This window comes from Ictalurus punctatus, chromosome 27 (assembly GCF_001660625.3).
Source record: "Ictalurus punctatus breed USDA103 chromosome 27, Coco_2.0, whole genome shotgun sequence".
Taxonomy (NCBI): domain Eukaryota; kingdom Metazoa; phylum Chordata; class Actinopteri; order Siluriformes; family Ictaluridae; genus Ictalurus; species Ictalurus punctatus.
Genome location: NC_030442.2, coordinates 17,610,001 through 17,622,500, shown reverse-complemented (window position 1 = coordinate 17,622,500; position 12,500 = coordinate 17,610,001). Strand labels below are relative to the sequence as shown.

The 12,500-nt window shown below is 39.1% G+C and overlaps 2 protein-coding genes across 5 annotated transcripts in view; one reads left to right on the top strand and one right to left on the bottom strand.

Moving 5' to 3' along the window:
- Positions 1–11,215, bottom strand: part of phkb (phosphorylase kinase, beta) — a 79,587-nt gene extending 68,372 nt beyond the window's left edge. For 2 of the 4 annotated variants that reach the window (XM_053676653.1, XM_017458545.3), the window contains exons 1-2: positions 11,054–11,215; positions 6,096–6,182 (exon numbers count right to left, since the gene is read on the bottom strand). In XM_053676653.1, the coding sequence (XP_053532628.1) occupies positions 6,096–6,182; positions 11,054–11,117 (151 nt within the window). In that variant the 5' untranslated portion in view covers positions 11,118–11,215. Of the gene's footprint in view, positions 1–6,095; positions 6,183–9,572; positions 9,723–11,053 lie in introns of all 4 variants that reach the window. The other 2 variants (XM_017458548.3, XM_017458549.2) reach the window with 2 other exon arrangements.
- A 70-nt stretch (positions 11,216–11,285) lies between these two features.
- Positions 11,286–12,500, top strand: part of itfg1 (integrin alpha FG-GAP repeat containing 1) — a 116,630-nt gene continuing 115,415 nt past the window's right edge. The window contains exons 1-2 of the mRNA XM_053676654.1: positions 11,286–11,603; positions 12,427–12,500. The exon at positions 12,427–12,500 is cut by the window's right edge and continues 11 nt beyond it. Of these exons, the coding sequence (XP_053532629.1) occupies positions 11,420–11,603; positions 12,427–12,500 (258 nt within the window). The 5' untranslated portion in view covers positions 11,286–11,419. The remainder of the gene's footprint in view (positions 11,604–12,426) is intronic.

Here is a 12,500-nt window from a genome sequence, read left to right as displayed (position 1 = left end):
ACAAAGACAGATAGACAGACAAACAGGCAAACAGAGAGAGACAGAACGAGAAAGGCATGCAGATAGATGGAGAGACAGAAAGACAAACAGACAGACCAGATGGCCAGACAGAGAGACACAGATGGGCAGATAGCCAGGCATATAGACAGACAGGTAGAGAGGTTAGCTAGATAGATAGATAGATAGATAGATAGATAGATAGATAGATAGATAGATAGATAGATAGATACGCAGTCAGTCAGACATTCACACAGAAAGTCAGACAGACAAATACAGACAGAGACAGTCACTTAGACAGACAAGTACAGATAGAGACAATCAGACAGACAGTTAGACTGAGATATAGACAGTTAGCCAGTCAGACAATTTGACAGACAGTCAGACAGACAGTTAGAAAGAGAGATAGATAGTTAGACAGGCAGACAGAGACAGCCAGACAGTTAGACATGCAGACAGACAATTAAATAGACAAACAGACAGGTAGACAGTCAGAAAGAGAATAGACATTAACAGAAAACGATGAACTAGACAGAGAGACAGACAGGTAGGTAGACAGACAGTTTATATATATAATAACGGGGAGATCAGACTACACACGGTGTCTATAGAAGAGAGACAGTCTGTAATTAAACTGAAGTGTCCTGTGTGAGGTCACTGATCACCTTCAAGTGTCTCCATGAAATAAAATAAAGACTAAGTGAAGAGAAATGATCATTAAAGGGAAGCGAGGGAAGCGAAGGCCGCGCGGGCCGCTGCAGTGACCGGAAGCCAGCGCGGGTCATTAATCTGGGGTGCTGTGCTGCGGTTTAATCAGCCTCAATGCAGCTCTTCATTTCTCATCAGTGTGCTGACCACGGGGACGTCCACTCTGGCCAATCTGTCGAGCCCGATAAACAGGTCACGTGCGGAATTCTGGGAAATAATAAAGTGCTTCTGAAGGCATAGTTTGACCCCAGACGACCTCAAAACCAGGGGGAGAGAGAGACACAGAGACAGACTATACTCTTCTTTTATCTGATTAGTCGAACGATTTTAATCAATCGGCAGGCGCTCGGACACACATCTAGAGTTCATTTCCTAAATCACTAATTAATCTAAATGACTAATTAAACCTAATGACCTAAAACTGCAGAATAACAAAATGAAAGCATATGGATTAAATTAAATCGAATAAACTTGACTCATCTCTTTAAAATCCGGTGCATGCTTCATCAGCTTGATTTGTTCTCACGGATTTATGCTTACTACCGTACAACCGTAATCTTTCCTCAGCTCCGTGCACGCTCACTCAGGTCCGTGCACGCTTCCCTACTTCTGCGTGTACATCCCTCACCTCAATGCATGCTCCCTCATGTCCGGTCACACTCGTTCACCTCTGTGCACGCTTCCCTCACATCTAAATCTACTAAATGCCTGTGCGGCAGCAAGTAAATATATAAAGGAAGAAAAAAGCCAGAAAGAAAGAAGATCACATATTATTTATAGCCCATTTGAGGAAGTAGGGGAGGAAAACTACATAAGCACTTTAGATGCAAATGCACTGAAGTCGCATCTTCTTTATCATCTATCAATATAATGAGTCTTTAAATCAGCTCCTAATGCAGCACATACAAGCAGAGTGTCAGCTCCAGCCACCATTTTCCATCCAGAGAGAGATACACAGAATGAACACGGGAGATGGAAAAAGTGATAGAAAGAATAAAGAGAGTGTGAGGTTTCTTCGCAAAAAAAAACCAAAAAAACAAAACCCATGAGTTAAAGGCTGATGAGGCGAGCCTCAATCTCAGAGAGGCAGTGGAATGGGGTTAGGAGAGAGGGAGAGAGTTAATCTTACTAAAAATATTGAGTAGTAGCAACTGTGACTTAACTTTATGAGTGAAGGCACTTATCTAACTTTAATTCATCATAAGTGATTTCCGAAGGGTGACTATGATTCATCATGGCTTATTTTCAAGCAGTGACTATGATTCATTTCCAAATGACGACTCCTTGATTCATATAACTCGTAATAATTCATTTCCAAACACTAACTCTTCAGTACGATTCGCCATTATTTATTTCCAAATAATGTCTCTATGATAAATCATGATCCATTTCCAATTGGTGACTCTTTGATTTGTCATTTATTTCCACATGAAGATTCCTTGATTCGTCATGATTCATTCCCGAAGGGTGTCTTTGATTCATCGTGAGTCTTTTCCAAATGGTGAATCAAGGATTCATTATGATTCATTTCCAAACGATCATTCAGCTAGACTCTTTACAAAACAAGAGAGTCAAACATGAATCTTTATTAAACTTTAGCTTTAGTTTATGAAAAAAAAACAACACTCATTAATTACAATTTGATGGCATGTTAATAACTTTTGCACTTGTTCAAATAGAGACAATGACACAAATGGTGTCTAGTGTACATAAATCGTTTGAAGTAGGAATTATGAAAGAGAGTCTGTTCTGTATTGAACGTTTCACGTTGAACAAGACCGTTGCAGGGGCAGGAAGTGTCCTAATCAATTACCTCAAGCACTTCCTCTAACTGTCACATGTTCTGCATAGAAACGTTGAATACATTTCAGGTTCTTGGGAAAATAAACTTTATCCTGTTTTGTTTGTAACTGAATAAACGTTATATCTGTTCTCAGTGTGTTTTGATCTGTGTCACGCAAAGACATGATTCATATAAACCAATATGATTCTTTCTGACTCTATGATTCATCATGATTCATTTCCAAATAGTAACTTTAGGATCAAGTCAAAGATTTGCTCGAATAATTCACTGCGATTGGCTCATGGCGAACTAGATCCGGGCGACGTGACGACGTAACGTCGATATCGTAATAAATTACACGACAATACACTTTTCTGAGATATCGCAGGTTTCATTTTTACATTTACGGACTCCGATTGGAAGCAGCTAACGCTACGACTTTGTACTGAATCTTTAAAATTGTAAAAATGTAAACTGTAGACTTTATTATTTCTCTTTTTTGCAACACCACTGCGTAAACAAACCTGTATACTCTGGCTACGTCCACGATAATCTGGATAAATCTAGGTTCTGGTCTTCTGTCCACACTGAGACGGCGACTTCGTCCAGCAAAATCTGAACACGTGGCTAAATTTGAAGACGCCATTTTCACATTGTAGCGTGGACTGAGAAAACGCAGATATTCAAAAACAATGGCGTATTTTTATTCATGTGACGCCGTCAGCATTAAAGGGGTCATGACGCGCTTTTTTTGTTTTGTTTTATCATCTTCCCTGAGGTTTAATTATAATATTAGAAAAGTTTTTTTTGCACAAAACATGTGAAAATGTGTAAAAATTTAGTAATTCACAACTTGTTTCTACCCCGTCTCTGACGCTCTGACTGAAACGATCGCCTTTTGTGTCCTTTACTTTTAAGACTTCAACGTAACCACCCACTGCTATGATTGGCTAACATGTTTGCCTATGAATGAATCATCAACGCCCCCTGCCATAACACGTGCGGAACGGTTTTCAGCGACTGAGCACAGGTGGGCGGGGCCAACGGTGCCATGATGTAAAAGTAAGTGTCGATGTTTTGCTGTAGGGGCAGTCGTATGCAAACGTACAGTATTTGCCCGTGTGACGTCACAAATTCCTTCACATCCAAAGAGCCGTATCCAGTTTGATGGTGTTGTTAAAGATTAACACTATTTAGTGAACTAGAGTGTGATTTGGATGCGAGTCTGGATAAAAATCAGTTTCTGTAAATAACCAAACAATAAATACCGTGAATGAATTTTAATGACCGGTGGGCGGTCTTAGGGCAGGCGGGCTGCGAGTTAATGTTAATGCTTTTAAGGTAGATTGCGTTTGTACGCTGCTAATGTCAGGTTAGCGCGCCGACTCGTCTTTTTTGATCTGCTACAAAAACTCCAGCTGTTCCTCATTTCTTTTTATCCCTGAACAAAACCTGCACCTGAATAAATCAGCTCACTTTGTATAAAAACACTGAGGAAAAAACTCTGAAACAGCTACACTAAATATCCATTTTATTGGACAGTTGGCATCGGAGTGAGTTCATAAATCGGTGACAGATGACAGCTGAGGAAAATAATGGTGTAGAGAGCAGAAAGCGCGAGAGACAGACGGGTGAAGGTCAGCCGGTGAAGGAAGATGGACGAATATTGATTGATCACATAAAGCATTTTTACACAAACTGCAAATCATCCTCGTGGTCCGCCTCATCGCGGTCTGCGCTTCTCCACCACACACCGACGGAGTCGTACTGCTGCCGGAATCTGGACTCATTTCTACACAGCCGACTCTTTGATTCCTCTCGATTATTTTTCAAACGGCTCTTTTTTAAAAAAAATTTTGATTCCTTTCCAAGTGTCGACCCTTGATGCCAATTAACCTCCAATCATTTTCATTCACCATAATTAACCTTCATACTAGAAACTCTAGTCCAAAATCACATGTCCAAATCTTTGTGTTTCACAAGTATTTGTGGTTCATTTGCAAACGGCAACTCTTTGATTCAGCATGATTCATTTAAACTCTTAGAAAGTGTTTAGTTCATGATTAATATAGGATTCTTGGTGCATACAAATAGTGACTATATGATTCCTTTTCGAAAGTGGGAAGTGTTTGAAATATCTTGACTGTTTTTTTGATAGGAGCTAAAAGATTCATTCTGATTCATTTACAAATAGTGAACAGATTTTTGTCAAAAACTGTTTTTGTTTGCTACTCCTCCTTACAAATTTTGTCCAATCATCACCAAATTTGGCACCCATCATCTTCAGAGAAAGCCTCAGAAAAGTATTCAAAAGAATTTTGAATTTGAATGGTTTGCCCGTAATTGGGCCAATGAATCTGACAGCAAAGCCGCCAAACAGGAAGTGAGGCTGTATTTCAGCAATGACTTTGCGCACTGACACAAAACTTGGTAGACATCTTCAGGATACTCAAAAGTTTGTCCAATCTCCAGCAAATTTGTCTCACATCATCTTGAGACCTGTCTAAACAAGAGATCTCAAAGGACCTCTGATATTCAAAACTGCTCTCCCATAACGTACTGGCAAACATTTGAAACTACAAATCATTTTTGAATGCTTTTGCCTATAGTTATGGCCCTGTTTTCCTGTGATTGCTTATGCAACAACCGCAGCATGTCTGTGAATGTCCAGCTCACAGACTCTGGGTGCTTGGCCCCCCAAAATGCTGATTGCAGCTTTATTTATAATTTTTTATGATTATTTACCAAATGGTGACTCTATGATTCATCTTGATTCATTTCCATGTGGTGAGCCGATTCATTTTTAAACAGGTGACATTTTCAAACATTCTGTAAATTATTTCAGTTCAAGTGATTCGTCTTGATTCATTTTCAAACAAGAGACTCTATTCTTAATTTTGATTCATTTACAAACGGTGAATCCATGGTTCATTTTTCAATTTAATGCCTTTGAGGACTCAACTGACTCGTTCACAAAATGGGAGAGTATGTTATTCATCTTTTTTTCTTCTTCTTCCAATTAAAGGGACTTTAAAATTCATCATGATTCATTACCAAATGGCGACTCTATGATTCATCTTGATTCATTTACCATTAGTGAATCTACATTTTTTTCCATTCACAGATCTACAAGCTTCTTATTCATCATCTTTTCCCTTTCTTTAAAGAGATTTCATCATCATGATTCATTACCAAATGTTGGCTCTATGATTCAACACGATTCATTTACATATAGTGAATACAGGATTCATTTTTAAACAGTTGACTCTATGATTCTCCTCATTATTCGTAAACAAATAGCACAGATTGTGATTTTTTTTCCCCTTTTCTTAAGACGAGAGACTTTATAATTAATCGTAATTCATTTCCAAATGGTGACTCAGTGATTCATTTTTTAAACGGGCGTCTCGACGATTCATTTTTAAATGGGTGATTATACAATTTATCTCAGTTCATTTAAAGTGTATTCAGGAAAACACACTCCGTGTGCTTACTCAAAGTACCTGCATATTGAATGTAAATCAGGGTGCATAAGTGGCATCTTCACATCCACTACGAGAACCAAACGCTTCATCCATGTAATAGAGTCAGATTTTCAAGGTCTCACCTGCGCTGTAGAACCGGTCCAGTTTCTCCCACAGAGGCTCGTCCTCATGGTGCAGGATGGACAGCTTGAGAGGTTCATAAATGGAACCTGATGATGGAGAAAAGTTGAGCGCTCTTTAGACTGACACACTGAAGGGCACTTTAGTTCACTTAGAGCCGTGCTGGAGCTCTCCAATGCTGCAGCCATGCTCAAGTGCACACTTCATCGTCTACGGTTTATTCTGAGGTCCTACTCATCCAGAGCTCGATCTGAGACCTGAGCTATTTAATGAGCTGCAGATATTAACACATCAGACGAAAAGCGTTCGACTTATCGTTCAGTTCAGCAACAGTGGTGGGAGAGGAAAAAAACCCCTCATGAATAAAGCAAATTCTTATTCACCAACCCACAAAGCATGACAGGACACGAAAAGTGGAATTTACGGAATTTGTGTCAATAAAATATGTCAATCTATGGGCTCAAGCTTATATTTCACAGATTTGACTGGCACAAACCCAGAAAAGCAAATCCGAGGGAAAAAGCCCTGAAGCTGGAGGACTATTTCAGACATTTCGGAGTGATTTACATTTTAATGGAGTTGGCCAACGGTAAGTACCTCGGCTCCGAAAAACTCCCATTTCTCGGAAAATTAGCATAATTTCCATTAGCCTTTAAGTAGGAAGGACAACGCTATCCGTTATAAAATAACTCGCAACAGGAAAATGAAAGAGCTCATTTAGCTTTTACTGTCAACCTTTGAATGAAAATATTCCGCTTTACTAATCTCTTTGCTAGTTCTATAGCTGGTCATCGAATAACTTGAGAATTAGCTTTTTAGATACTAGGTGCCATTATTTATTGAGCTCTGCAAGATTCCGAATGGGGGCGTGGCGTTCCTTGTTTCAATTCATTTGTGAAGCGATTATCCAATCAGAATGGAGCTCATTTACATATAACGGTCTTAAAGACACAGTAACCAAAAAAAAACAGCTTGAACAATTCTGAGGTGTAAAAAAAAAAAAAAAGGAAAAAAAAAAAGGGGAGGTTGGAAGAGAGGCATGTAAACCTGAATCACAACATAAACGTGTAATTAAAGGACCTCGGGGAAGTGCGAAAGAAGCCGTGCGGTATTTTTTCTTTCTTTCCCGTTTTCTCGTGATCTTGACACAACAAATAGCTGTTTTCCTCGGTGTAATTTTATCGTGAGAAAATCTCACGTTTCGTGAAGGGGACTGGTGTTGCACGCACGTTAGAGTCATCGTCACCGCCGTCGTACCTGTAATAATTACCCGCTGTAGAGACGGACTTTAATAGAGAGGGACGTCCCCTTCTCATGAGTCGGACTCTAAGTGGGAAGCCGTCACTCGCCGACAGACAGAGAGCCGTTTCAGCTCGAACGAGTCCTTTATTAAAGTAAAATCGAATCTGTTCATCCGTGATGCTGCGGGATTGCGTCAAGCTTCTGCTACCTCCAGAACAATAAAACCGTCATCTTGTTATGTCAAGAACACCGAAAAATTCAGTCGCGATCAGGAGAAAACGACTATTTTGTTACGTCGAGATCACGAGAAAGCAAGAAAGAAAGAAAAATAATAATCATGTACGGCCTCTTAGGGCTTCCGGAGGGAAGAAGATTAAATAAAAAAAAAATAAAAAAAATAAAAAAAACCCCAACGCAAAAATAATACAGGATACTGGATATTTAAACGTAAAACAGATCAGACATGCCCAACATGTGAATCCAACACCAAGACCAACGCTGATTAGAAAGATTCCGCATTCAATCAAAGACAAACACGAGGTAAAATTCAAACCCAGTTAGTAGATTCTCTAAAATTAGACTAACGATGGTTCATGCATATGAAAGGCAGACTTTCCACTGAGGAACTTTACCTCAGAAATGGTTCAGATCGTGAAGTATTGTAATTATATGAATATTTCTCAGAACTCTCTGCGCACGCAGACTCTGTCATAACGCTTACCCTTTACTGATATGTTTACGGCTATAAAATAAGAAGTGGTGGCGTTTTGTTTCACAGTGAAGCTTCATGTTTTGACCGGGGTTCCCAAACGTTTTGGCCAAATGACCCCAAATGGACATTTTCTCTGACGCCAAGCTTTGAACACACTACGCTTTTTAAAAAAATTATTATTATTATTCCGTTTTAATTTTAAAAGTGTCATCCACTAGACGTGCGGCACTTCAGAGCCCGAACATCCCTGTCCGAAAGGCTTCCGAGTCGAGCCGGTAAACACACTGACGAGCTCTGCAAAAACCTTCCCACTGTCGTCATGAACCGCGTCAGAACTCTCCGACCTTACACCGAAAAGTATCTACTAGTCGAGAAAATCTAGAAGGTTGGTACTCAAAACGGAGCTTTCAGTGAGTCTGAAGACAAAATAAAGATTTGACTTTTTTTTTTTTTTTTTAGAATTCAAACAGTAACTCTAATAGGAAGCCGGGTTAGTGTTCGTGCTCATTAACAGCCTAGAAAAGGCTATGAATAAGTACGTGATTTGAGACTCTATGCTAGTTCGCTTAGCGGAAGATAGACCTGTAGGTTTCTATTGTTAAACTACACTCACAGTTCCATTTCAATCTATTAGCACACAAAATCCATCTTTGATATTTCTAATACTAATCTGTGAAATAAACGAACGAAACAAAAAACGGAGATTGTGAGTTTCTCTCGCGAGCCCCGTCTTGGGGTCACGACCCCTAATTTGGGAACCCCGGTCTTGCAACTATTATTGTAACCGTAACCCTAGCCCTAACCGTATGGACTCTGAAATAGAACATTCGTTTGATCGATTTTTGGTTTAATCCCAATTCCAATCCCACCCACATCCGCAGTTATTCTTTTTAATTTGTACAACAAACTTTGTTGGTTTTATTTCCAAAAATATAAACAAGTCATTTAAAACAGCTGTTCTCAAAATGGGGGCTGGGAACGTCCCGTCTGTTAATCACAGAGTCTCTGATTTATAACTGTTGTTCTTTAATCCGTTACAGTGATGGAAATCACAATACGAGTCATTATGTTTGTTAACGAGTTCTTATAGTTATACGTTTGTTCGACTGGCCATTTGAATTAACGTATCTAGTTGAAACTTCAGTAAAACATAAATGTAATATATATCCATCCATCCATCTTCTACCGCTTACTCCTTTTCAGGGTCACGGGGAACCTGGAGCCTATCCCAGGGAGCATCGGGCACAAGGCGGGGTACACCCTGGACAGGGTAATGTAATATATATACACACTATAAATATTAGTATACAGCCTGAATATTTATTCTACACATTTAAATATTGATGAATAATTGAATAAGACTATGTTTCTAAAATAACTCAGTCCTGAGGAGGTCTGTGATTATTTTACAGTTATAGACGTCCCTGACTGCGAGAAGTCTAAGAACCTCTGATTTAAACCAGCAGGAGAATGATCATTCGGAGTGTTCATCAAATCATTCCACCCCCGATACCCTAAAACTTACCGTGTCTGTCGAGTCTGCATTGGGAACGGGGACGCTCGCGGGCAGCGCTGGCCATTTTGTTCGTTAGCCGAATGCTACCACACTACAGCACTACTGAAGCTCTGAGGGTTAGTACAGCGTCCGTGGAGGAAGAAATTACACAAGAATTCACTAGATTAAGCGTGCAGCAACATACATACATTCAATTAGACTGGATCATCGCTGTCAGGAAAATAAAGTACCAGTACAGGTACACTACCGGTCAAAAGTTTAATAATAAAGTCATCAAAACTCTGGAGTAACACAAATGGAACTATGGGAATTATGCTGGGACAAAAAATACAAAATAAATATCAATTGTTTAGCATTTTAGCATCTTCAAAGTAGACGCCCTTTTTGCCGAGAATTTCCAGAAACGTATTCTCTGCATTTTCGCGTCACGGATTTCCGTGAGATGCTTTTTAAACAGTATTAAAGGAGTTCCCACCTACGCCGGACTCTATTCAACACGTTTGATCAGACACGTTCAGATCAAAACGTTTTTAAGATCATGAGAAACATTTCAGTCGAGTGTCTCCAAACTTTTGACCGGTAGTGTGTATATTGTAGTTTCCTTATTGGTAAAAAAAAAAAAAAAAAAAAACACACAACAACAACAACCATATAGCAATGTAAGCACAGTTTTAACATTCTCAAAATTTTTAAGGTGTACTACGCTCCATTTCCCAGGTGAAAGGTAAACTAGAGAGGTCCAAAGACCTGGCCCTGAGGGTCTCACACCTTTACACAAGCGTTTACAGGCTGAAATGTACCGCTTAGCACCTTTATTTCTGGTTCAGGTGAACAATGAAATGTGATTAAAGGTTTATTACTCCCAATTCATGCAGTTTATCACACCTCCAAACTGGTCACATTTCAGATTAAATAAAGGCCATTTATGTCATCCAAGTGGGATTTCTGAAGCAGAACAGTACTCTTTATTATTATTATTATTATGATTATTATTATTATTATACCAGATTACATCACCCAGTTCCTTAAAACCCACAAACGATTTCTTTAATAACTTATCATTTTCATTTAATGACATTAGTACAGATTTACAACAATCCAGGTTTATTTGTAATTGATTGTTCATGGAATGTGGCTGATTTCACTGCATTTCTGCATGATTACACAGATCAATATACTTAATAATATTGATTTAACAGCGGTTAACTCGTGTGAGATTCAAACACCTTGAAAAATTAGACTTATTCATACTGTGTGAGTAAAATTAAGTGCAGAATATTGAGGTTAATGTTGTATTATGGTCTTAAAATAGCCTGCTGTAACACAAACTCCAGCCTGACCTTTAAGCTCTCACCAGTATCGTACAGGCACAAATGCAACACACACACACGTATATGCAAGCACATTAAAAACAACCAAATAAAAGATAAGAGCTTAAAAGTAAAGAAGTTCAGGTGTAAAATGATGTCATGCGTGTGAAAACTGCAAACCTGAACGTTTAGATCTGGCTTTAAACTCCAACAGCTTCCAGCCGACATCAGCCAGGGTTGCCATGTTTATTATCGATGAACAATTTACGACACTGTCGTAAACCAGGAAGTGAACATCCCGTGACGTGATGGTGTAACCGTTATTTGTATAACTTTATTTGTTTTGTTTTTAGATTTTTTTTTTTACTAAAACTGAAATACAAATTTAATATACATATAACATCATATTTAAGCCACCATATTTAAATATATATATAACTATTTCCCCCCTTCCCCCGGAAACTCTGAAAAGCTCGTGAACTTCTCCGTTAAACCCACTGCCGTATTCCACTTCGTGTAGTTCCATTTTACCCGACAACAACCAGGATGTGGCTGTCTACACATTCCGCGTTATTGGCGTTAATTTTGTTTATTACGATTGATCGGCACGGCGCGTTCGGACTTCAGGACGTGACTGGAGCTTTATTCGGGTCGGAGAATGTGGGCACAGTGGCCGCGTTTGGAGATTTTAACTCGGATAAACAGACTGATGTTTTTGTCATCAGAGAAGGCGAGTACCGGCTGTCAGTGCTCTTAGCTAATGCTAACGTCAGTTAGCCTTTACGGGCAAATGTTTACATTTTAGACGATAAACAAATCATATTTAAACACTTACGAACCTCCATGAGACGTTTATATTGCTTGTTTAATGAATAAACGGAGTTGTTATGATGATAGGCGGTGTACCAAATACTCCTCGTGCAGTACGTAGGGCAGTGCATTATACACCCTATGTAGTGCACCTTACAAGAAACCATCCCTGGACACTATTTAGTGCACAACAGAGACCATAGTCTCTGACATAAGAGCCCTACAAGCTATTTAGTGCACTAGGTAAACACAACATGGACTAAGCATTTAGATTTAAATAAGTGCACTACGTAGTGTATGGCCCATACACCCTGTTAGCTTTATATAAAATAAAGACCCATTAAAAGCCTCAGATAAGTGCACTAGATAGAGTAGTGTGCTGTATGAAGACTACAGGTGGACTCACTATATAGGTATCCTCACTGTATGTCTGTTAGTGAGTGAAGTGGGGATGTTCCCTGTAGAAGTGCAGGGAGTAGTGGGTCTTAGTGCACTATGTGGTCACAGAGGGGACAGATGTAGGGATTGAGAGTGTATCTTTGTGTACAGGTACACGACCTAGGGTATTAAAATGGGTCCTTTAGTATTTAGTGCACTATAGTATGTACCCAAAGTATTTATTCTATTTATTTCATCTTCTGTACATCTGGAGTGAAGTGCACATAAAGTGTAGATTATATATGCATATGTTTATATATTTATACAGTTATATATTTACATGGTTATATGTTTATATGTTTCAGACTCTGAGCTGGTGATTTTCTTGGCTGATGTTAAAGCTCCGTATTTCAAACCCAAAGTGCATGTAAAGAAAGAT